The sequence below is a fragment of the Arvicola amphibius genome, chromosome 13, assembly GCF_903992535.2.
Source record: "Arvicola amphibius chromosome 13, mArvAmp1.2, whole genome shotgun sequence".
Lineage (NCBI taxonomy): Eukaryota > Metazoa > Chordata > Mammalia > Rodentia > Cricetidae > Arvicola > Arvicola amphibius.
Window position 1 is genome coordinate 53,248,952 of NC_052059.1, and position 26,805 is coordinate 53,275,756.

A 26,805-nucleotide genomic window follows, 5' to 3' on the forward strand; every position below is an offset into this window, starting at 1 on the left:
AAATTAAATGTGTTTGTGTTTCATACAAGTTTAATGAAAGACAGGAGGATCAATGAGGAACCCCAAAAGAGAACCTGTGTAATTCACTTCTGATATTTATGCCAAAGAACCCAATGTGAACTAAAGACTAACAAAGAAATCACCTTCTATCTATTAGGAGGATATTATTTATAAAACCCTGAGACTCTGTCTTATAGGATTCGTGAGGTTTAAAAGTTGAGAACGATCTTACTGGTGTCAAGCTGGGAAGCTGTTAGAAATGTAACTTATCATTACTTTTTGTTTTTGTAGTTCTGGAGGAGTTGAATCCAGGGCCTCGCCTACTAGACAAGAGGTCTACCATGAGCTATTTGCCTGGCTCGAGAAACACAAATGCTTGATCCTGGGACCCCAGACCCTGCATCAAAACCAGTGTCCCAGGATCTGCATCTTGCTCAAGTATAGAATGGCTAGCCCCAAGAGACCAGAAGAGGACATGAGCCTGAAATAAGATGCAGCTGTCCTCAGCTGGTGGCTATTGTTGAAAATTACTAGGCACAAAAGATGTGCATCTATTTAAACCATGAAAGAGCTTCCCTCAACAACAATAGGAAACAATCATAACCATTAAAAAAAAAAACAAAACAGAATTGTTTGGAACATTAAATGCCAAGTTCTCAGAGCAAGGACAAGGTAGCTGAAAATAAACCTAAAATGGCCAAACAGATTTCCATGAAAATACCTAAAAATCTGTGCAGGGGTTGGGAAGGGCAGGTCAGAGGGCACTGGAAAGCCAGAGGCTGTGAAGACACTGCGGTTCCTTGTAAGGCCGGAACAGTATTCTGATTTAGAAAGAAGAAGCAGGAGAGAACAATGAACAAGAGCAGGCTGGAGGGCAATGGCTGGGTGACTCAAGCATGGAAGTCCAGAAACATTTCTTGCATGGTTTGTTCCTGTGTCCACCTGCTTGTTCTCTGCGTGAGAACTATAAGCAAACCTCAGTCCAGCGGGAGCCAGAGGGAGTTGCCACCCCATGGAAAGGCCCCACTGGTGAGCAGAGACACTGGGGGCCTGAGGGAGTGCCATGAGTGTTCACAAGTGATGCTCAGGAGAGTGGATGGCTGCTGCACGGGGCCAGTGCCTCCGGAACTGGGCTCTCTGCCAAACACCAAGCTCCAGGCCCTGACGGTGCCAAGAGCGTTCACTTCTCCACTTCTACAGATCTTTTGCATGGTTCCCCAAACTCCCATTTTTCTTTAGAAATCAGAGTTGTCTCTGTCACAAAGATTGCCAGCTAATTAAATGGCCAGTTCACAGGCTAGTTACAAGAGCTGATGAAATCTGGAGACGGGGGGAGTTTCAGGGCTAACTGTTGAGCATGTTCTACATGCAGAGGACAATTTTCATCCAAATGATGCTGCCTTTCTACTAGGAAGAAGGTCCAGGTGACAGTGAGTGAGTTCTGAAGGCTAATCTGCTCTCTATCCCTACCCCATCCCAACTCCATATGGACACAGGGCTCTTCTGGTCAAGGTAGGGAAGAGAGTAGCCAGAGAGTAGTGGGAGACGGTTGTCAAGCTTAGTCTAGGGGGACATGGGGTGGGGTGATCTCCACAGACCGTGGATCTTCCTAGAATTGGTTCTTCGCTCATCAAGTCAGGCAAGGACATTTTCTGTTTGGGGGCTTTGTGGGTGCAGGAGTAGTTTGTGGGGTGGATGTGCACTCCTTGGAGACAGAAGACCCTGGAGCTCTCATGGCCTGATAACAATCAGGAGAGCCAGTGTCCAGACAGCAAGACTGCAGGACAAACAGCCCACCGGGTCATCTGAAGAAGTACTTCCACCTCAGCTGATTAAATTCTGGCAGAGCAGTCCTACTTAAGCTGCCACTTACTTAGGGGGAAATCTGGTGAACTGGTGGGAGCATCAAGCTCCAAAAGGAAATAACTGTCAGGCCAGCAGGTCAGTTCAGAAAGTCAACACAGGAACTACCAGGAACTACAGAGGTGCTGGGCAGGCTTGGGTGCGGGGCTGAATGGGACATTACCCAGCTTCCCATGGCATTTTGTGACTTAAGATGCCAGTCTAACTTACTTCTACGTGGGCATTTTCTTCTGAAGCACACGAAAGAGGAGCAGAGAGAAAAAAAAATGTATTCTTCCTTTTCTAAATACACTTTGGAGGTCTCCAAACAAAGCAATGTACTCTGACAATACAGCGAGTATCTGGTAAGTGGTTAGTTAGCCTTGGTTGAGCAACTAGATAAGGACCTGTGGACTAGACACCTAATGGCGGTAAGCCTCCATCCTGCCAGAAGCAACCCAAGGAAAAGCAAAAACGCCAGAGTTTAATAGCCGCGAAGTTTAGGAAACTGGCTTAAGGACACCTATTTTGCCAGACTGTCACACAGTTAAATAAGGTTGTGTTTAATGCAGGAAAATGACTAGTAACCGTAACAGTAACCCTCAGCCTCCGGGGCTTGAAAACCTACTTCCCAGTTCAAGAGTTGACGGATGAGGCTGCCCATTATTTTTGCACAAGCTGAATTTCAGGATACTGCTCTATGATTAAGTATTTAGGTTATTACCACAAAACGTATAATCACAAGCTAATTATCCAGCTCATGAATCACTTGTTATTTTACTTTTTTCTGCTTCTTGCTATCTGCTCAAAAAAAAATCAGATAGCTAACTACTTAATAAAGTAAACAAACAAAAAGATGTTACTAAAGTCACCCCAATTGATGACCTGATATAGCTATAATAAAAGATTCCTTAAGAACACATCACTGGGGTGATGGGAAAATTCGAGAAAAGAATACTGAGGACAACCATACAATTTTGTAAACACTAACGCTTTTGAACAGTAAACTGAAATGGTTAAAATAATGGTGGGTTTGGGGCTGGGAAGATAACTGGGTAGTGCAAGCACGAGGACACAAGCTCACGTCCTCAGCATCTGCATAGAAACTTGGAGCAGGGACAGGTGGGTCCCCGGAGCTCACTCACCAGCCAGATTTGCTGAATTGCTGAGTTTCAGGTTTAGTGAGAGACCCTGCCTCAAAAATAAATAAATAAATGATAGAGGATAGATAGATAGATAGATAGATAGATAGATAGATAGATAGATAGATGATAGATAGATAGATAGATGATAGATAGATGGATGGATGATAGATAGATAGATGATAGATAGATAGATGATAGATAGATAGATAGATGATAGATACATGATAGATAGATGATAGATAGATAGATAGATAGATGATAGATACATGATAGATAGATGATAGATAGATAGATAGATAGATAGATAGATAGATAGATAGATAGATGATAGATAGATAGATAGATAGATAGATAGATAGATAGATAGGTAGGTAGGTAGATAGGTAGATAGATGATAGATAGATAGGTAGGTAGGTAGATAGATAGGTGATAGATAGATAGGTAGGTGGATAGATAGATAGGTAGGTAGGTAGGTAGATAGATGGATGGATGATAGATGATAGATAGATAGGTAGATAGATGATAGATAGATAGATAGATAGATAGATAGATAGGTAGGTAGGTATAGATAGATAGGTAGGTAGGTAGATAGATAGGTAGATAGATAGATAGATAGATAGATAGATAGATAGATAGATAGGTAGGTAGATAGATAGATAGATAGATAGGTAGGTAGGTAGGTAGGTAGATAGATAGATAGATAGATAGATAGATAGATAGATAGATAGATAGATAGATAGATAGATAGATAGAGGAGATGACTAGAGAGTGGTGAAGACACCTACTACTGGCCTCCAGCCACTGCTCATGTGCACCCCACCCACACACACACAGTCGATCTTCTATTATGTATGCTTGACCACAGCCAAAACAGGAGAGATCAAAAGTGCTTGCTCCAATGCAGCACATGGTTCATCCGATGAGATGCTAAACCAACATTACAGAAAAGTAGATTACCTTACAAAGACCCAGGAACTCTGAGGAGGTCTGAACATCTATCCGCAATACCATGACTAATTCTAAAAGTCCTCTGTAATAGTTAATGGCTACTTTTTATGCCAAAATAATTATATGTGCCAAACTCAGTTCAGACCAATTGGGAACTATAGCTACAAAGGCTGCCTGACGCCTGAGAGCTGTTTAGTGACTTTTATGAGATTGGAATTCCCATTCCAAGTCTGTCTCTCCCAAGCCTGGGGCAACTGTGTGGCTCACCTTCCCCACTTTGAAGTTCCTCCTTGATAGAAGGCGGTGGCTAACCCACACCTTTAGCTGAAGGTGGATCCCCACTATCTACCATCAGCTCCTGAGGAAATCAGACCGCCACCAGCAGTAAGCTGCCAGCAAGTCAAGTTCCTCTCTTCCTCTGAACTGGAGAGCTGCCTGCTCCCTAAGCTGCATTAGCATCCACCACTGCTCATACAGGCTGCGGCTCCGTGGAGTCACGGCTGTGCTCATGTGGGGCATCTGAACTCTCAACAGAGGCAGGGCCAGCAAGTACAACCCCACACGTGCTGTGTGCACACTAGTCAGGTCTCATTTCATCATCAGATATAATAATTCTCCTCACAATTACATTTCTGGGTTACAAAACATTTTGCCTTTTGAAGCTCAATGTCTTCCCGAGGCCAACATGCCCACACATTAAATAAAGACACACCCTCTTAAAAAACCCAGCACCCGTAACCAAAGTGAGGCCTCAGCCTTGAGAACGCAGGTGCTCTCTTTCATTTCTTTCCTTCCTTAAAGCTCTTAGCTATTTCTGAGGCTATGCTGGGTGAATAACTGAATAAGCAGAAAGGAAGGAGTCTATTTACTTACCTATTACTAGGCTACCATCCTCCTTTATTACTGAAACTATGTCATAAGCCCAGTGTTCCCAACTCTAGATCTGGTGTCATGACACGTGTCTTTACTTACTCCTAGGTAAACGCTATTCAAAAGAAGGAGGTTCCCACCAGCAAGCATGCTTCAGGAGCCACGTCCTGCATTCACACTTGGCATATCCGATTTTACTGTAAGGTCATTTCCCTGTAGGGAAGGCGAGAGAAGTAGATCCTTTCTAGCTGGTGGACCACTGAGCAGACTGGTCTCGGGGAGCTCAACAGCATCTTTCCCAGCATAATGTATTTCTGATGAGGGAACTCAATTACCAGAAATTACAAAGGAATGAGGGGAAAAATACAGTGGAACATGCAGGCAACTACTTCCAAGGCAAGGACTGCCTGGTAGAACCTGAAAAAGACGCCGAAGGAATTACCAGCCCACGCAAGGTGAGTCAGCTCTGAAGTTGAAATCCAAGTTCTGTCCTTGCTACTGGGTGACTTCAGGCCAGTGAATTACTAAGCACCCCTAGACTGTTCAAAGAATTATTGCGACTGTTCTCATCACCTTTGCTACTTTTATAACTCTCCCCTACACATTCAACTCTAAAAACATAGAGGCAGACCATTTGCTAAGATCCAATAAATAGAAACATTAATGCTTGGAAAAATCAGTATACAGGGTATTTATTATTTTAATGGAAATCTCACATTAGTGTGAAATATGTATGCATATCGCCAATTTCATAATCCAAATTCATTATCATTAATGTTGCACCACACCCAGAAATGTCTCCTTTTAGGAACCTGAGAGACATACACTGGAAGACAGCCTGTGACATTGTCGGGTATTTTCCTACTCCAATGCTCTGTGGCAACACTTCCAACAGGAGGTGGCTAGCAAACGTTAGTTTCAACTTCTTTTAAAAAGAATTATTTTATTTCTAATTATGCTTATGTGTGTGCGCACTGCGCTCAGGTACCTGAGGAGGTTGAGGAGTTATAGGCAGGTGTGAGCCACCTGCCATGAGTGTTGGGAATCAAAGTCAGGTTCTCTGCAAGAGCAATCTTTGCTCTTAAATGCGGAGCCAGCTCTCCAGATGCCGTTTCACTTCCTAAACTAAACTCTTCTCTACGTGTTGAGTACCCTGTTGTAGGTGATGTTCTCAGTGTTCTATTGATGTACGCCCAGCATCAATCCACTCAGAAGCTCAAGGCCTCAAGAGTACTGGGCAAGCAAACTGAGACTCCAATCAGAGCTCTAGGCAAATGACACCAGCTTTTCTAATGTTACTGTCCATAATGTACAGTCCCAACCTCATATTAAGAATGACATCTGGTGCCCCTCAACCGAAGAATGGATAAAGAAAATGTGGTAGGTTACACAATGTAATATTACACAGCTATAAAAAATGACATCTTGAAATTTGCAGGCAAATGGATAGATGTAGAAAAAAACTATACTAAGTGAGGTAACCCAGACCCTGAAAGACAAATATAATATGTACTCACAAGTGGCTTTTAGACATAAAGCAAAGAAAAACCAGTCTACAATTCACAATCCCAGAGAACCTAGACAAAAGAGGACCCAAAGAGAGACATAGCTGTATCTACATAGGAAGGAGAAAAAGACAAGATCTCCTGAGTAAGTTGGGAGCATGGGGGGCATAAGAGAGGGTAGAGGGGGAGGAGGAGGAAGGGAGGAGAGTGGAGAAATATGTATAGCTCAATAAAAACAATAAAAAAGAGTGGCATCTGGGAACTGGCACAGTGGTACACACCTTTAATCCCAGTACTCAGGAAGGAGAGGCAGGCGGATCTCTGTGTGAGAGAGACCCTGTGTCAAACTCCACCCCCCCAAACAATACCATCTGTGGCCTAGAGAGACGCCCAGTTGGTAAAATGCTTGCCACAAAAGCATGAAGACCCAAGTTTATTCCACAGCACCATGTAAACCCAGATTTAGGGGCATGGGATTGTAATGCCAGCACTGGACCGATGGGCACAGCGCATCTCTAGGGCTTGCCAGCCAGCCACCTTAGCTGGTTCAGTGAAAACCCTGTCTGCCTCAAAAAGTAAGGTGGAGACATGATGAAGGAAGACACTTGACCATGACCTCTGACAAGCCCCTGCCACGCACACCCTTACACACTCTTACATCCACAAACATGTATACATACACATACACACAGAGAACATCATACGTGCAGACTATTGTTAATGTTTAATGATGTTCCCACTAAATAATCATGGCATTAAAATATATTATCTATGTGGAATTTTTTAAATGTACATGTATCTAACCACATTTTCAACAACGAATTTACTCTTATTGTGTGGGTATGTGCACCATGGCATACATGTAGAGGTCAAAGGACAACTGTGTGAAGCTGGTTCTTTCCTTCCACCCCTATGTGGGTTCAGATGATTGAACTCAGACCAGCAGGTCTACAAGGAAAGTACCTGTACCCACTTGAGTCATCCAACCAACCCTATCCATATATTTTTGAGAAATAATTTCAGTTTGTAGTCTAGACTGGCCTTGAATCTGCAATAAGACAGAAGTGTCTTAGCCACATAAGTGCTGGGGTTATATACATAATGTCTGGCACTTACATTCTTTAGAGGACATATTGAAAAAAAATAAAGCCATTGGTATATTTTTCTGGTTGAGTCTGTTGGCCAGAAGTTATTTTATTGGGGCTTTCTTGGTTCTGAAATAAGATAAACCCAGACACTTTTCTGAAATGTTACACAATAGAAGGGCTTGAGTAAATTTATATCTAATAGAATATAACAGCATCTATAATTCAGAAGGAACTATCAAAGGAAGCACCAACAATTAAAGTAGGAAGTGACAAGTGGGTTAAGAGGGTGTAGCTTCAGGAAGGCTGAGCCAACCAGTGCTAGAACACTCCATACTCACGGTAAACCAAGTGCCACTGACAGTACTACTGACCAGCTCTGAAGGACTAGGGCAGTGGCCAGATTTCACACCTGTTTCCATGACTTATGCACCAATATACGGCAGATCCAGGATGCTGTGCACAGTACACTCTGATTACATCATCAGCTTTCCTGTGGAGTGAGCCTGCTTCCAAAGTGTTGCTGAAAACACAGCACAGGAGCTCTGACATCCCTTGGCAGGAGCTTCTGATGCCCTAGGTTTAGTATGGAGGTGCTTGGCTGTGCTTCGGAAATCTAGAGAGCAGCAGCGATCTGCTTGTGATCTGTGGTCTTCGCTCTGTCTCTTCTCTGAGGCTATTTTATAATCAATACTGTTCCACTCTGTGGGCACAAGCACTGCCTGAACGACACACAACAACTTACAGAGCATTAACAGGTGAGCAGTTCAAGTTCTAGCAGGGCAGAATGGCACATTCATATAGTACATCCCATGCACTTGGAGGGTGAAGCAAAAGAGATGTCGACTGGGTGGATCTGTAAGTGTGGATCACTGGCATACTTAACTATCAAGTGCAAGGCCCCAGGTTCAAGTCTCAGCAATGAAATGAAGTAAATTGGTTAACGTCAGTTACAGCAAGCAGCATATGCTGGCTCACACCTGCAATCCCAGCCATGGAGAAGCTGAGGAAGGAGGCTACAGAGTGAGACCCTGTCTCAGAAAAACACATAGCTGCTCCTGGTTCTGACTCAGGGTCCCTTAGTTATTCCTGGGGGTCCCTTTCAGTCTTTCCAAATTTTGCCCATCTCCATTCCTTTGCAATTCTACCAAGGCTCAGAACCTCCAACACAGCTGCTACACTAGGCTGGGACTCTGGTAGGATCCTTTATCCTCCTTCCTGTCTTCCATTTCAGTGTCTCAATACTCAACCCTTAGACTGGCCTCAGCCCGCCTGCCTGCTGTCCCTCCTCCCAACCTACCTCCATCCTCCTGGGATGTGGGCTGTTGGTGCAAACCCAGGGTTCCTCTAGATCTTTCCTGCTGCTCCTCGCAGCTTTCCCTCTTAGCTCATCTCCATTCCTTTGTGATTCCTCTCAATGACCTGCTCTCTACCAGAGACCCCATAGCCGCCACACTTGGGTGGGACCCAGGGACTCCACAGCTGCTACACTTGGCTGGGACCCAGAGTGGGCAACAGCAACCAAAGACTAGAACTCCCACCCAACAAAAATAAGACTGTCTGTCACACCAAGAAACACTTCAAACATCATAACTGCAGATGCTTAGACCTCAGCACAAATGTCCCCAATACGAAGAACTGAGACAACGCCTCTTCCAGAAGCCAGCAGCCCTATTGTGATAGGCAGTGAAAAGATAATTTACCAGAAGCACAGGGCAAGGACGTCGAAACAGCCTTTGTGAATATAGTCAAGGACCTTCAAGAGAATATGAATAAATACTTTCTTTAATGAAGACTGAAAACAAAAACAACTGAACGAAATAATAAAAACATTTCAAGACATGAAAGTAGAATTTAACAAAACAATAAAATCGCTAAAGAAAATGCAAGCCGAGATGAAACTGGAAATGAAAGGCTCAGCATGCCACACACAACCTCAGAGGCCAGCCTTGCCAGCACAGGGAAAGGAGTGCAAGAGAGATGCCAGGTGCAGGAGACGAGGGAGAAGAACTGAACACCTCACTCAAGGAGAATTTCAAGCCTAAAACATACCCAGTCACAAAATAGCCAGAAAACCTGGGACACCATGAAAGGATCAAAGCTACAAATAATAGGAATAGAGGAAGAAGGAGAAACCCAGGTCAAAAGCTCAGAAAATATTTTTTTAACAAAATAATAGAAGAAAATTCCTACAATCTAAAGAAGGAGAGGCCTAATACAAGAAGCATACAGAACACCAAACAGACAGGACCAGAAAAGAAACCCCTGCCTATGACACGTACTAACCAATACTAACCAAAACACTAAACGTACAGAACAAAGGAAAAGCTGTAAGGGGAAAATGATAAAGTAACATATAAAGCCAGGCTCATTCAAATAACACCCAATTGGCCAATGGAACCATGGTTCTCAACCTGTGGGTTGCAACCCCATTGGGGTCAACCGGCCCTTTCCAGGGGGGTAGCCTCAGACCATCAGAAAAGACAGACATTTACGTTATAATTCATAACAGCATTAAAACTACAGTTATGATATAGCAATGGTAATAATTTTATGGTTGGGGGGTCACAACATGAGGAGCTGTATTAAAGGTTCATAGCATTAGGAAGGCCGAGAACCACTGAAATTGAGACTCTGGAAGCCAGAAGGGCCTGGACAGATGTTCCACAAACTCGAAGGGACCACAGATAATAGCCCAGATTACTGAACCCAATGAAACTATTGATTGACAGTGTGATTCAATAGATAGAGAACTAAAAACAATAGCAAAAGAGCTAGTACAAACTTTCAAAACAGTCCCCACTGAGGCTGTGCTCTTCTGTAGTTTTCTCAAGGTGACTGTGGACTATTCATGGCTGGTGCTCACGTCTGCCCGACAGTGGAGCAGAGTCCAACACCCGTTACTTAGAAAGTCAAACTGCCCAATCCCCTGACATATTTTTCTTGTTTACAGAAAATGAACAGCAGGAGGGACACTTAAATGCAAATGAAAAGAACTTTTTTATTAGCACTAACAGTGACTTCGAACAAATGTTAACATATTAATAGTGCCCAGTCCACCAGGGAGAGAAGGTTCCCACTCAACAGTGTCAGCTTCCAAGGTTCAATTTGTGGTTGCTTAGCCCCTTGCACTTGGGACAACAGCAGGGGTGGTGGTGAAGGAGAGCTGCTTACTGCAAGGTACAGAAAACAGAAAAACCAGGGTCTCTGCTATCCCCCAAGAACCACTCCCTGTACCTGCTTCTTGCAGCTCCCTAAATAGCATCACCAACTAGGAAACCAAGCATGCAAACAGGAGCCTATGGGGACATTGCATATGCAAACATTAAAGTCATACATTTAACAAATCTCTACCAGAGGCCGTCACAGAGTCCTATGATAAGGCTGTAGATAGGACCAGGAACACGACGCTTAGAGACCTCGGACTTTACTGAGGGCAGAGGCCAAAATAAAGCAATCTGCAGGATATTAAGTCAGAAGAAAAAGGGTAAGGCGGTTCAGAGATAGGAGCGGCCTTCCTCACTACAGAGAGGAACACAATCTATGTGAACTCCTGAACAACCTGTCACAGGTCATCAGAATGATTTACTTCCAGCATCGGTCTTGCTTGACATGATAATATTTTTAAAAAGCACCTGATCCTAGCCAGGCATGACAACAGACACCTGCATTCCCAGCACTCGGGAGGTAGAACTACCTCCAAGCCAACTTACACCACACATTAAGACTTAGGTAAAAAACAAAACCATTATCACTAAAATCATAGCCCTTCATGTTTAATTCTCTATGTGAGGGGGTTTCCTAAGTCGCTACAGTACACTTCAGGGCAGGCACTCAGGAGCCCAGGCTCTGGGCCTCTGAGCATGTTCTGGCATCTGCCAAAGCTGGGCCTCCATCCCTGGGGGCATGCATGCTGGCTCAGACAGGCAGAATTTGTCATATGTTAAAGCTTATCTCTTCTTGAAAATTCCACTTGATTAAAAAATTAAAAAGCAAACAGACATTAAAAAATAAACTTGGGAATAATAGCCATCCAAAGGCAGCATGTACCTACTGAGCATGCCAGCTTCTAGCCATGATGCCAATATTTGTGGATTAATTGGGCTGCATGATTAAAAGTTAACTGAATGTTTTTTAAACTGGAAATAATAACTACTAATTTTCCGTGCTAAAAACCATGTAAAACGCCTCTGCTAAATAGCCACATATACATTTTGACAACAGGGAAAAATCAATGAAGCTGGTGTTGAATAATGACTGTTTATTTGGCTTTCCTACTTCAGACATCCGTTGTATTTCTGCTGACAGACAGGGCTTATGGGTCCTTGACTGTCATGTTTCTCTTGTACAAACTACACCAGCAGCAAAACCAAACAATAAGCACGTTTGGTTATGCTGTGTTAAGTTAGTAATTGTATTATCAAACAAAACCAAAAACAACAACAACAAAACAATACTCAATACCTGGATGATGCATCAGTAAGACATCAAACTTTTAAAGCAGACTAAACATTTTGCCCCAATTTGAGTAAATGTGCCATCTGGTCAACAGGAGCTATGTAACTAGGAAGTGAACTGACTTCTGAAAACGTAGGTTCCCACTGCAGGGTGACTGAGAGCCAGTTCTGTCTGGGTTCCTTCAGCAACACAGGGGTTGGATCTTCGTGGCTTGGAGCTCCTTGCTCTGAACTCCACACTGTGACTGATCCAGAGACCTAGAGTTGGCTTGTCTCCACTGCAGTGTCTATATTATACTCTGCCGGCTCACCTGTATCCCACAGTACCACAGTCCTCAGTTACCATAACAACATGATGGTCTCATTAGGGTCAAAGCCTGGAGTTTTACCTCACTCCCTTACTTCACTGTCAGTCAAATCCCAGGCCACGCTGAGTTTACTTCATGGCTATTTTCAGTTTATGTTTTTCCCTCCAAATGCCCATTTTCCAACAGCCAAGGGTTTATTTAACTTAACCTTTACCATGGCCTTCTGCTTAGGCATCTGCCCTGGACAGCCAAGCGATACCATCAGAAGTACCCCCAACGCTCACGGTCCCCACGGTGCCTGCTCTCCCAGTGGCATTTGTGACACGTCACTCTAACTGAACCTGTGTGCCTCTGTTCCCCACCCCGCCTCAGTGGGAACGGCTGCCAGAGAGCAGAAGATGTGGCCCCAGTCACAGCCTCAGTCTAATCACAAGTAGCCCATTCATATTTACCACAATCCTGTGCTGTACAGAGCCCAATTGGTCCAGGGCTAGCCAGTTCCCTGTGGTCAGCATTTTATGCTGTACTGGCGTATTTCTTACAACTAAAAGGCTAATACAGAGTGGGACTGTAATGACATATGTGCAGCCTTCTCACCACAGTTTTTATCTAGTGCCCTTTTCTGCCCTGTCCCATCCAGAACACCCTGCACTAGTCTTGCCTCTGCAGGCTCCCATGTCCCTCCTTATCCACAACCTTAACAGGCTTGCTGAGCGCTGCCCAGGTCTGAGGCACAAGGATTTCCCAGTTGGGGTTATCCGATCTCCTCAGGATCAAATCCAGCATGTGATTTTGGGATAGACGTCATGGAGGCCTCACACCTCTCTTCAGGGAACACAGTGCCCTCACAGCTTATCACTGCCGGCCATTCCTCGCCATCTGCATGAGATGCCATCTGCCAAACTTGTGAGTAAAGTTCCCCTGTTCCTCTCCCACGGTATCTGGGGGGTGTGCGTGGGTTCACACCACACAGACTGAAGTGTGTGTGGGGGGGTGCCATTTATTGAGAGAAAAGTTACACACATGATGAGAACTCCTCTCCACAGGAATATGTCTGCTCTGTCCACTCAGTCCTTCCACCGTCAGTGTCTGTGTGGACACACAGATCCACAGTTGAGGCTCCGGGTTTTACCTTGGCATGGCTATTTATTGATTGAGGTGCTCAGATTCCTGGTTTTGGCCACTGAGGGCTCTGTCAGCAAGCTCACTGCTGGTGGCACACTTGCTACTGCTGACTGTGCTTTTGGGCACACTCATTTTGTGTCACTGAAGATGTTCCTGGATCACTTCCAAAGTCTTCCCCTTTCTGGGTCTAGAATCAGCCATTTTCCATAACGATCCCTGGTTCCATTTCAGGGAGGATGGAGTGAACCTATGTCTGCATGAATGCTGTAGACCTGTCTCTGGGGGGATGATGTGACGTTCTGTCTGGGAGGATGGGGTCAACTCATGTCTGGGAAGATAGTATGAACTTGCTTCTGGGCGGATAGTGAAAACCTATGTCTGGGTAGATGCTGTGAACCCATGTCTGGGTAGATGGTGTAAATCTGTCTCTAGGTAGATGGTATGAGCCCAAGTCTAGGTAGATGGTGTGACCCACGTCTTGGAGCTGGGAGTCTTCCATGCCTGGTCCTAAAAGGTCTCTTAAGAAAGGGTAAATATCTGAGATGATTGCTTTTATTAATCTCTTTGGGGTGACCTTTGGGAGTCTAAGCCATAATCCTTTGGTTTGTTTTTATGAACACAAATAATGTCTAATGTGCTAGAAGAGATGATTCAGAATAATTATGGCAAAGTGAATGCATTTTTGTCTCTATAAAGATCTGCAGAAATGCTAAGTAGTAAATGAATTTTAATCAGCTTAAGGTCAGGCCTTGCGGGCTTCTAGACATTGGTCCTGTGAGTCACTTGGGAAGGGAGTTTCAGTTTCCTGAGAATTGACTCATTTATCAGCTATTTTTCCTCTTATCTGATTTTTAGAACACTGTCAGTTATCACTGCAAACTGCTCTTGGCCATAGAGACATCAAAATAAAGCTGAGCTTGTTGGTAGAAGGGGCTGAAGTCAGAGCACATAGGTTTGCAGGCCCAGGGCTCTGGCCAGTCTTTCCTCTAGGGTCACTGTGGTCACTCCTGCTGCTACATGGGTAAGGAAGTGGGAGGCTTTGCCATGGAGTAGAGAGTGCTCAGAGGAGGCCAGAGAAGGAGGGTTCCCTACAGATTCAGAGGCCAGAGGAGACTCTAAATGGCAATGGTGATAGCTAGGCTGTAACACTGCAAAAAAAGCAGACGACACAGACTTGGGGGAAACAGGAGCCCTCGAGGCTGATGCCACAAACCCCATCCATAGATCACTCAGGTCAGAGATCCTGCAGGGAGGCAGCAGTGGAAGGGTGTGGACTTGGGCTAGTTTTTAGAAACAGAGAATCTTGTTACAGGGAACTAAGGGAGGTGACACACAAAAAAAGACCTTGCATGGTGAGCATTTAGTAATTAGTAAAAACTATGGAAAATTAAGTAAAATCTAAGCCCCAAAACTCAGCAAAGACACAGGGAACACAAGCATAGACTAAGTCTTAGGGAGGATGGGGTGCTGACTTGCATGAGGGGCAAGCTGCTGACACAGTTTCCACCTCCCCAGTGATGTGGGAGTCCCCTCTGTGTGCTGTGAGTACCATTAATGAATAAAGAAGCTGCTCTGGACCTATAGCAGGGCAGAACTTAGGTAGGCGGGGAAGACGGAACTGGATGCTGGGAGAAAGAAGGGAAGAGTCAGAGAGAAGCCATGGATCCGTGCCAGAGTCAGACATGCTGAAACTTTGCTGGTAAACCACTGCCACATGGTGATATACAGATTAATAGAAATGGATTAAACTAATATGTAAGAGTTAGCCAATAAGAAGCTAGAGCTAATGGGCCAAGCAGTGATTTAATTAATACAGTTTCTGTGTGGTCATTTCAGGGCTAAGTGGCCGGGAGCCAACAAGTGCCCTCTCCTCCAACACTCCGGCACTCAGGGAAACAGCAGGGCAACCCAGGAAGGACAGATTTCCCCTGGCCAGATACTTGCCAGCTCAGGGCTCTTGATCTTTATAGAAAACTATATATATTCTAAAATGACAATAAGGAAACTGAGCTCTGCTTCATGCTCACCAAAGTACAACTTAAGAAAAACATTCCAATATGGATCATACAGAACAGTAATGTGAATGAAAACACCGTATCTTTGTGTTTCATCTTAGGCAAAAGTACTCAGAAATTTGACACTGAATGTAACACAGAAACTTAGCAGGGTGTAGGAGGCAAAGCCAGAACCTTCACTCACACAAAGCAGAGGAGATGTGACCTTACCTAGAATGGCAACCAGAAAGAGAGCCATACCATGTTCAGTTGGGGGGCTTTGTCTTTAAATACAGCACTTGTGATATGTTTCTTTGTATGATCTATGAACACATTTAAAAATCCACAAGGCCCACCTGTCTGGGAAGCTCTGACTCATTACCACAAACATAAGTGCCACACATACCCCCCACAAGACAGTAGAAGGGAGGGTATTTTCAAGTCAAATTTCATTTTATCTTGCTGAGGGAGACCGACTTTGTTAAGATACAGTGGCAGCGCCAGGAAGGGAAAATCCAGTTCTGTTCTGCCACACTTCTTCAGTGGGGAAACCTGCTTTCACCATGCTGCATGGTCACGGAGAGGAAAGGCCCAGTCTCAGGGTAGCAGAGACATGACTGCCTACCAGTGGGCTTTCCCTGATGAGACAGAAGAAAGGCACCACTGAGAGCTCTTGGGGTCTCTCTTGGGTGGGCTGCAGGCCACTGTGGTCTGTCTCCAGGGGCTGCAAACGCTGGAGGGACTGAGTGGCTAAGCAGATGGCTCACTGTGGATCTCCAGTGCACCTGCTTTTCAAGAGCAGTGTATGTTACTGAAGATTCAAGAGGCGCCTCTGAGCTCTCTGAGAGTGCCCAATCCAGGGTCTCTGACACCACACAGAGGTATAAGGCCCCTGAGGAACAGTGCAAGGCTATACTAGAAACTCATTTTCCCCCTCAGAGTAGCAAATGAAGGCCAGGTTTGATCAGAGAAGTACTGAGTCTGAGAAAGGCATGCTATTTATCTTGTTACCTAATTCTTCATATTTAGAAACAGTTAAATATATAAAATACCTAAGAAAATGGAACTTTTCCTAAGTAAGAAAAGCCAACTAAGTCAAATATGCTTTGAGGAGTTATGTGGTCCCCAACTTTGTTATGGCTGGTATGCTCAAGCCCTGAGGGCAAAGGAGACACAGAGCAGGCTCAGCTACTGAAAACCCTTAGTACAGCTGCAGGTGAGGTAAAGGAATAAAACTCCTACCCCCACCCCAAGTCAGGGAAGCATACCAGCTGAAACACAGCAGGCAAGCAGAAGGCATTCTGCATAGTGTACTGTAGTGGTGCGGGAGAATTATCTGTATTCTGTCAATCATGTTTTAAATAAACGCTGATTGGCCAGGCAGGAAGTATAGGCGGGAAAACCAGACAGAAAATAGAAATGATCCAATGAGAACAGGAGAATAGGAAGTTGATTCCTCCCACTCCTGCCCAGACCACCGAAGCAGCAACATGTGAGCTGCCCCTCTGAGAAAGGTACTGAACCATGTGGCTAGCATAGATATGAGCAATGGGTTAATATAAGTCATAAGAACTAATGAGAAGCCTGAGCTGATGGGCCAATCAATTTTATAACTTATAGAGATCTCTGTGTGATTTTCTTTGGGGCAGGACAGAAACCCAACAAGCAGGCCCCCTTCATGCTACACTGTAGCACCAGGAGCAGTCACAGAGTCCTGATGACCGTCCCTACCTTTGCAAGGTAGGGACCTGCGAACCTGACTACAGGTTTCTGGCAGATTCTGGCAGGTTCAGGCTTCTTCTCTAACCACCACATCTGACAGCTCTTCCTTGACTGGTCCTAGTTCCTCATCTTATTTGCATGCCCATATTCAGGCAGACAGGGCCCACCTTATCAGCTAGCTATATAAATTCACGCAGTCTGAAGCTGGAGAATCAGAGCAGTTGTGGGGGCCAAGGGAGAAGACTCCGGAGCCCAGCTCCCAGCAAGCCCCTCAACAGAGAGGAAAGACTCCTCCAGGGTTTCTGCCCCAGGGAGGGAACTAGAAAGATTGCCTTCTAGACAGGACCAGGGGCAGCAGGCTGTGGGATTTGTCCTTGCAGCTACTTCTAGGGTCAAGACCAAGATTGGCTGGAGTCAGGTGACCAGCTGACCTGCTACTTTTGAAGGTGACCTGCAGACTTGCTCTGCAAGGGACTGCTTTCTGCAGGCACCCAGAAGTCCCTGCCACACCCTCAAAAAGCTCTGAGCTTTAACACTTCTCAGCGCATAATCTTATCTGGCATACCGATGCTGAGAGTTCACACCAGTTTCATTTAAACCCCACCTGCAATCTGTCTCGCTTGTCCCGTGCAAAGCCTGTCAGTCGATAGATAGTGAACTGATATCAGAGCTTCTCCCACTTGTACTCTGGCTATCTACCTACCGTGCTCTTGGAGGAGGGTGGACAAGAGACTGTGGGAAAAAGAAGATGGTCTCCACCAAGTGCTTCACTTACACATCACAAAGCTCAGCAACCCTATCAGCTAAGCCCAGGGGTGCCCAGAAGTCAAGGCTAAAATGCCAGCATCTGACATCCTGTTTTGTGTGTAGACACACAAGTGAGAAGCCATTGTGGGTCTTGTCTTATAAATCCAACTCTTGAGTTACAACAGATGTTGTGACCTCTCTGCAGACCCCCCCCCCCACTCATGTAATATACCTTATGAATCAATAATAGTATCTGGTGGGAAAACATGAAGAGAAATATAAAATACTGTACAAGCAGAGTAGGTCTGCTGTTGGTGCTAACTGGAATCTAAATTCTACAGCTGTAGCACAAACCATGGACTTGTTTTTCTCTCATGAGAATGGAAATTTGAGTGCAAAAAAAATCATCCTTTTTTTTAAGCTCAAAAAAATGTTTCAGATAAAGCACAGAATTTGTAGAAGGAGGGTGCACTATGGTTTGGGGCGGAGTGGAAAATCCGAGCAGTTAAGAGAACCATGAACTAAGTTTGACTTGTGCTGAACGGTGCTGAAATTAATGTCCATGTGAGAGCATTTAGAGCCCAGGGAAGCACAGATGTCTCTCTCACACACACACAAACTACCACTACAAGCAAGTGGTTTCTCTAATGAAATGGGCTGTCTACACAGGACTGGGTACTACCCATATATGCAATCCACTGCCTACTATCAGAGCCGATTCATGTCCCTTTGCCTGGAACCTGTTTCTGAGGCTCCTGAAAAGCTTGGTCTTTGTTGCAGGGCCAGGCTTGAATCGTAGCTCTTCTGTTCACTACTCCCAACAGAAGCAGGGAGTCTGGTCTGCTTCATCATCTATAAAATGGAGATGATGATGGTTCATGCCTCAAAGGATTCCTAAGGAGATTAAATTAACTACCATGCCAGAGCCCTTTAAAACAGTTCTGGCCAGGCACGTAGTAGTGCGTGCTTTCAGTACTAGCTTTGGAAGGCTAAAGGAGAAGGGCTGCTTCAGTTCAAGAGCCAGGGCAACATAGCCAGACCCTATTGCAAGGAAAAAGTCACACACAAGCAGTTCTAGATGTAGCAAAGATCAAGAAGGGCCATGAGGGATCAAGGAGGACACTGAGGCAAGGTTAGCATATGCTCTTCATTAAAAGCAGGCAATTTGGAGTTGTTCCCTGATGCACAATACCGTAATGTCAGCAAGCATCGAGCAGAGAGGGAGCCTAGACCTCAACAGCCCAACCAACCCGGGCAGGTTGATCAAATGAACACAGGCTTGCAGGAGCAGTGTCTGCCTTGGCGTCTTTCACTCCTCTACCCCTGGAGCTTACAAGCAGGCCTGGTGAACACTGCTACTCACAAGCTTAAAGAACACAGGAAGAATCAAATGACTGATCTGGGCTTAGCATCAACAGTAGGCACGAGGACACTTTAGAACAGTCACTACCAGGACAATAAAACAGCACTCTGCAAATGCTGGGAGTCACTTCCTAGAGCAATTTCATTACAGTCAAAGGCTTAGCTAAAATTATAACTACCGATATACTGGGAGTGTCCAATAAGAAGCACATCTCCCTATAAACATTTGTGAGGACAAACCATGAAAATTCATGATGGTCACTCCCACCTACAATTAAAATTTCCATAAATTAACATTTGTCAATATAGGAAAACAAGAATTAATTTTGATACTATTAAAAGATGCTTTAGGCCACAGGGCCACACGTGGCCAGTAGACATCCAAGTATCACTACAACAAACATATGTGATAGAGGGGTAGGAAAGAGAAAAAACGGAGCGGGGTCCGCAGGAGGCCTGCCGTACAACAACCTGGAGCTTACACAGATGTCAACTCAGCCACCGAACCTGCTGCCTGGTCGTGGCACCCCCCACCCCCCGGCTCTGGGCAATGATGGAAACCTGAGATGAGGAAAGGTTCACCTTCTGGCTTGGACCTCCTAGAAGAACCACTGTGAACCAGAGGCCATGTTGGTGTTGGTTGCCCATGCTGCTGCCCAGACCGCAATGAACACTGACATTGGTGATGTCCTCAGGCTTCGCTGCCTTGGGGACCCATGCTGATGTGAGCACCATGTGTAACCACCTGAGGCCATGTTGAGGCATGTGGTCCATGCAGTCACTGAGGGCCATGAGTGGATCAATGGTCCTGATGCAGCCAAGGGCCATGTAGATGTCTGTGGCCAGCACTACCCCTGAACCCCTGGCAGGGGCCTGTGGTTGGGGCTGCTGCCTGAATCCATATTAATGTCCCTGGGCTCCCTTGGAGGAACACAGCGCTGCCGTGCAGGCGACTGCTCCAGCTACCACAGGGCTCTCATCAGCTGATAGATTCTGCCATCTGTGCAGGAGGCTGGCCACTAGGGATTTGACCATGCTCCAATGACTACAAGGACTACACAAAATGGACTTTTTTTTTTGGTGGGGGTGGTCATGGGGGAAGGAGAACAGACATGGAAAGACTGGGAGGTGAGTAGGATCGGGATGCAAGGTGTGAAGTTTCCAAATAATATAAAATAATATTTAACAAGATGCTTTAATTAGGTTCTAATTTTTTTTAATAGATCAAATCTTTAACCTTAAGCTTTAGGTTTCTCAGAATAAAAAAAAAAGGGAGCAAATGCATGAATTCTTTGGGCTAAAATAACAGGAAAATCCAGACAAAAAGTAAGCCCTCCACTATGACCTGTTAAGAGCTAAAGGTATATTTCCTGGGACTTTGGCAAGTTAACTATTTTCTATAGAGAATACCGACATTCTGAAAGCTGATTCTGTATCACACACCCCACGCAGACTAAAACAAACCCCAAGTCCCAGAAGAGGAGGCAGTGTGTTACCTTGAACCATGAGCATGGGCTCCTTGCCCCCACCATGGGCTAACATCTCTCTGCGGTAGCGTTCCCCGGCGGCCCTGGGGAAAAGATTCTGTTAACACACCGGCTCACACAGTCTGTGTGGCTCTATCCATACGTCTTGAGCTCTGGGGGATTTTATACTTTAAAATAAAGTATTTAGTGTTTTATGTTTTATGCAAATTATAGTTCTTTTAACACAACCAACTACACAGTTTAATGAGATTATGTAAGCTTTCTGGCGTGGTACTGGTGACTGAACCAGGGCCTTGTACATGCTAAGAGAGTGTTCTACCACTAATCTACACACCTGGTATTACTTTCATCCTACTCGCTCTGCAGGCTTTTGCTGCATAACAGGTAATTCTGTCCTAAGTTGTGTGTATGTGTGTTCACGAAGCACATGTGCATGTAGGTGGCATGTGCAAGTGTGTGAGTATGTGGAGGTCAGAGGTCAACCTCAGGAGATTCCTCAATGGTTCTCTACCCTACTTTTGAGACAGTCTTTCTCACTGATTCAGCTAGACTGGCTGGCTAGAGAGCTCTGGGATGTTCCTATCTGTACCTTCCCCGCACTGGGATTGCAGGCCAAGGCCACTACACCTGGGTGTTAGCGACTTGGACTTCTAAGCAGCATTACATCATGAATAAAACATGACCATGATCAGCACCCTAACATGAGCACTAAGGCAAAGCAGGAAACTCACACAGAGGCAGGGCAAGGTGTCAAGAGGCTTCGCCAACCTCTGACCTTGGTGTGAAGAGGAGGTAGTGTCCCTCCTTTTGGCCATGGGCGATAGCACCCTTCCCTCAAATCAAAGCCTTCCTCTCTGGCCTCCCCCAGCATGCCTCTACTCTGGAGTCCTGTGTGCCAAGGAGACCCAGTGTCTGGCTCTCAGTTCGGATTCTTTGGTGCAGAACCTGTAATTCTAACTCTGGATGCTGAAGAGAGAGAATCATGAGTTCCAGGACAGCCTGTACCACCTGCCTCAAACAAAACAAAACACCAAAGCAAACACAAGAGAAAGAAAAAAGGACTCTTTGACAGCTTAGGAATGTCCTAGTCCAGCGAGAACTTTTACAAGCTAACTTTTACATGATCGTAAAAGTACAGCAGCTACGTGTCTAGGCAAGAATTCACATATAACCAACAGAGAAATATTTGGAGATATGTTTTTAATAGCATGTGGTCTCCTATTAAAGTATAGATCCTTCAAACAAGATGAAATTTTGTCTATTTTATAGAAATCTTCAGTAAAGAGCTACCAGCCCTGATTTACTGCAGTCAAGCTGGCTGTAGACCCTTTGGACTAATAAAGCAGGCCAAGTGTCTGCATATGCACGGGGCAGGGGACAAAGTGAAATGTGGGTACCAAGCTGTAAAAAACAGTAAAAACCTTATGATGTCAGATCCAAGTTGAGAAGATTCTGGACTGAATGTGATTACTAACTTCTGAGATTATCTGAATCTGTGAAACTGGGGGAAAGCTGAGGGGTGCGCAGGGAGTGTAGAGAGACAAGCAGGTGGGGTGGGAGAGCCCAGAATCACCTCATGAGCCCCGGTGTGCTCTGATGGAGAGCTAGCTCTGCAGCTGCTGGGTGCTGAGCTGATAGCCATCTCCTGGAACTACTCACTTAGTGGTGAGAAGACAAAGTGCTCTAAGCGACTATGACATCAGGCTGTAATTACTGGTTTGCTTCCAAAGGAAGCTCCTTCGAAGGAATCCTGAGGCCAGAGCCACAGGTCCTCTGGGCTCCTACTGCTACAAGGTCCTGTGAGGAAACCAGGAGGAACTCAAGCAGAGACTCAACGTAAGATGTCCTGCTCCTCTTGGCCTGTACAAGGCCCACATCTTCTAGACCTTGGCTAGAAGACGGGCCACTAGCCCTCACCCGAGCACTCTATGGCCAGGTCTGGCTGTTCTGGGAAGGGGTGGATCTGATGCTCCTCCCACTTTCAAACAGTAACTACAAAGGGCACATTTGCTGCTCCTATACTGATCCCGTGCTCCTGAGAGCGGCCCAGAAAGTCAGGTCTTGGAAATTATATCTAAACAGTCAATGCTGGTCTAAGCCACTGGTCATCTAATTGAAGGACACATGGGGAAGGTTTCACAGGCCCCTCGGAGGTCAGACAGCAGGGAGTGATGAGAGGCGGTGTACCGAGGCTCTTGTGCTGCTCAAGGGGCAGTGAATGGCTGCCAGGAAAGGACCCAAGTCAAGGTGAACAGGAAAGCAGGCCCCTCTTCAGGACTGCCCATTTCTGTATGGACAATTTCACCGGAGAAGGAAGCATTCAAAGCAGGAAGAAGGTCCATTTCCAGAAACAAACTAGATGTTAATGGCATAGGCTGGTGCTGCTCTAGGCAAGGAAGACAGACAAGTCTTATAGTGGATAGGAGAGAGGAATAGGGTGTCCCTAGTCACACAGTCTTTGGCAAGAAAGCCTGGCAAAGCCGCAGGCAGCAGGGGCTGCATGGAAGGCAGCCCAAGCCTGCTCTGGGCAGATGCCGGGGGCCTCACACAGAGTCCCCTCTACAACCAAGGATACCAGGCAAGTCCCACAGAAGGCTTCAGAGCTGCACAGTGAGGGAAAGCTCATGGTCACATCAGGAGATAGAAGGGCCCACTGGAGAAAGAGGCCTAATAAGAGATGGGTCACAGTGTCCCACCCACTGCCAGGACAGTGGGTGCAGAGTGTGTGTGTGTGTGTGTGTGTGTGTGTGTGTGTGTGTGTGTGTGTATGTGTTGTGACTTATGGATTATTTAGAGAATGTTTCATAAATTGCCCTGCCCTACCCTTGTTACCTGTTAAAAGGATCCTGTAGGAAGCACTCCTTCCAGACCATGGATGCTACAGCCCTGGACATGAGGTATGAGTAATATTTGGCACCATATCCCACGAGGTGGCTGAACCTCAGCTGCCAAGCCTGCCAAAGAGAAAGCCAGCACAGGAGCTGAGAACGGCATCTGAGAGGACACAATGCAGCACACACAGAGCTTAGACATCCCAACTCAAACCCACCCCAGAGTCACGTCACTCACGATGTCAGTATTGTCATATCTGTCGACTATCAGGGGCTCACTCAAGCCCCCGTCAAATGTGTGTGAATAGATTGAGATTATAAGCCTCAGAATGGGGCTGGATCTGAAATGTGTTAAGATTTATTTAACTTTATGTGTGAGAGTTTTGCCTGCATGTATGTGCACCACATTTATGCCTGGTACCCACGGAGGTTAGAAGAAGGCATTAGAGCCCCTGGAACTGGAGTTACAGGTGGTTGTGAGTCACCACGCAAGTGCCAGGAATCAAACCCAGGTTCTCTGCAAGAACATGTTCTCTTAACCTCTGAACTATTTTCTCTAGCCCAAAATGTGGACAAAGACCCTAAAGACATGTATACAGATAAAGATATCTGTACACAGAGAAGGTTCCATTTGCAGTACAAGGCATGGCCTTAGAAAAAGATAAGCTGACAGCCTGGCCTTCAGCTTCCAGGGGTTGGCCACTGCTAAGACACTTAGCAGTGTCCAGTGTTTAGAGGACCCAGTCTGGGGGCCTAAGTGATGAAGGTACCTGAGAACAACTTCACCTCAGGTGAACACACCTTTAGCATACAAGATATGTTTTACTGTTTAATTAAATCCTCTTTGCCAATTTCTTTTCATTGAGTTTAATTACTTAGTACATTTTATTTCATATGATAACCTAGAAAGAATACAATGTCATGAGTTGACTTATTCTTGGTTATCTGACACTGTAACCACTGTCTGCTATGTGACCTCATTTCTGAGGGGGTTTTCCTAAAGCTGAACGTGCCCACATTTCTATTATGTCATTCTATGGTATTTCATATCATTTTATGTCAAAGCTAAAAGGCACAGAGTAGGAGGGAAAAGAGGATAGACTTATGGGATCTTTGCTGCATAGAGAGAATCTTTCAGAAAAGACACAGGGTACGTCCAAGGCAGCATGACGACTCTGGATCTGCCTCCTGGAGCCCAACTAATCTGCTGACCTTGAAGAGGAGGAAGCAGCCAGCTGGCTATTCTGCCCACAGTTTGTCACTGGGGGATGTATATAGCAGACAGACGAGGGGACAACTCAGTGGGAGCAGCAGGGGGGGGTCAGTGGAGGAATAGAGGCCAGACCAGTTGTGGGCATCTGAAAGAGAAATGTGGGGTCATCCACTCAAGGGCAGAGAGCAGCTATTTTACGAAAGACTTCTGCGAGGGTGTGCAGGGACAGGCACCTAAGCTCCCTGGACAGCATTTCTGACCAACAGAAGCGGATGTAAGCATTGTCACAGAAAGAAAAAAGGGGGCTGCAGTTTTCTGATACTTTTTTTTGGAGACAAGGTTTCTCTGTGTAGCCCTGGCTGTCCTGGAACTCACTCTGCAGACCAGGATGGCCTCCCAGAGATCTGCCTGCCTCTGTCTCCTGACTGCTGGGATTAAAGGCGTGTACCACACCACCCGGCTTCCTTACACAATTTTACACTTTCTTCAAGCATATATTTTATGTGACCTAAAATATTTTTTAAATAAAGCCATTTTTTTCTTGTAGAATCATTCTTTAACAAGTCTTATATTCGCAGAGACATAAAGGATAAGTAAACTGTAATTCTTACAACTTTGTCATTTGCTATGAACTAGATAAGCAAATTCTAGTTAATACATAAAGAAACCAAGATATCAAAAAAGATGGTCCCTTTATCACAGAGGCGTGGCAAATCTCAGGATACTATGAACCCCATGCCTAGCTCACAATTTAAAAGCCATGATCATGTGCTAGTTACACAATTTCCACCTCTTTTGAGGTAATTACTCTGCCTGGAATGGACAGGGTGCTGCATAGGTGTATGCAGAAGTATCCCAACCTGCTTGGGACGCAATCCTCAGTGTCTACTCTCCCCTTTCTACAAAAAGACATGATTAGGAATAAGGTAGACAGTGTGCAGGTCATGCCCCAAAGGAGAAGGCCTTGTCTAGTGTGTCCCTGGCAGTGTCTTGTGGAACCATCCTTGAGGGCAACATCCAGCAATGAGGCACACAGTCAGTTGGCACAAGGGCTCTGATGCCTCCTGAGCACCATGCAGACTACACACGTGCACTTGCTGCCATCCTGCGTCGCTGGCTGTCACAGTGACCAGGCCTGCTGTACCCAGCACAAGGCATGTCCTCCCCTAGGCTCAGGTGCAGTCCTCACAACAGCACGTAACAAGAACAAGCACTCTGAAGTGAGGCTGCCCGAGTCTGTGGGAGGCTACACTACTGCTGGGAAAAGCGCTAGAAACGCAGCTCCTCAGCTTTCTGCCACATAAGCCCCATGCAGCAGGGAGGCAAATGAAAGAGGCCTGACTATGGGCCTTGTTCAGACCAAGTGGGGTGTGTATGTGCGTGGGAGGGGTATGTGTATTGTGTGTGTGTCTGGTGTGGTATGTGGTGTGTGTGTTTGTGTGTGGTGGTATGTGTGGTGGTGGTGGTGTGTGTGTGTAGTGTGGTATGTGTGATGTGTGTATGTGGTGTGGTGTGTATGGTGTGTGTGGTGTGGTATGTGTGGTGTGTGTATGTGGTATGTGTATTTGTGTGGGAGGTATGTGTGTGTGTAGGTGTGTGTGTGTGGGTATGTGTGTGTGTGTTGTGTATGTGGTGTGTGTGTGTGTGTGTGTATGTAGATGTGTATGGTATGTGTATTTGTGTGGGTCTAAAGTCCAGAAGTTAACATCAGGTGTCTTCTGCAGTTGTCTGCCACCTGCATTTTTTTTTTGTTTTGTTTTGTTTTGTTTTTCGAGACAGGGTTTCTCTGCAGCTTTTTTAGAGCCTGTCCTGGAACTAGCTCTTGTAGACCAGGCTGGCCTCGAACTCACAGAGATCCGCCTGCCTCTGCCTCCCGAGTGCTGGGATTAAAGGCGTGCGCCACCACCGCCCGGCTGCCACCTGCATTTTTGAGACAGGGTCTCTCTTGGCCGGGAGCTTGCCAAGTAGACTACTGGATCCCCTGCTGCTACTTCCCCATCACGGGAATAAGAGACATGTAGTGCCAAGTGAGCTTGTGGGAGTGTGAGTCCTCACACTCATGCAGCAAGTACTTTACCGACTATGCCATCTTCCCTGCCCCCACGGTGCTCTTTAAAAGCAAGCCAACGAGCCCAGGACCATTTGTGGTCAAATTTCAGTACAG

General features: G+C 45.7%; 1 protein-coding gene across 2 annotated transcripts in view; it reads right to left on the minus strand.

Moving 5' to 3' along the window:
* Positions 1–26,805, minus strand: part of LOC119800376 (mitochondrial intermediate peptidase) — a 123,879-nt gene that overhangs the window by 5,574 nt on the left and 91,500 nt on the right. Inside the window, exons 17-18 of one of the 2 annotated variants that reach the window (XM_038310540.1) lie at positions 23,430–23,551; positions 20,607–20,680 (exon numbers count right to left, since the gene is read on the minus strand). The exons of the other annotated variant lie outside the window; for it this stretch is intronic. Of the exons in view, the coding sequence (XP_038166468.1) occupies positions 20,607–20,680; positions 23,430–23,551 (196 nt within the window). The remainder of the gene's footprint in view (positions 1–20,606; positions 20,681–23,429; positions 23,552–26,805) is intronic. 2 annotated transcript variants of the gene reach the window in all.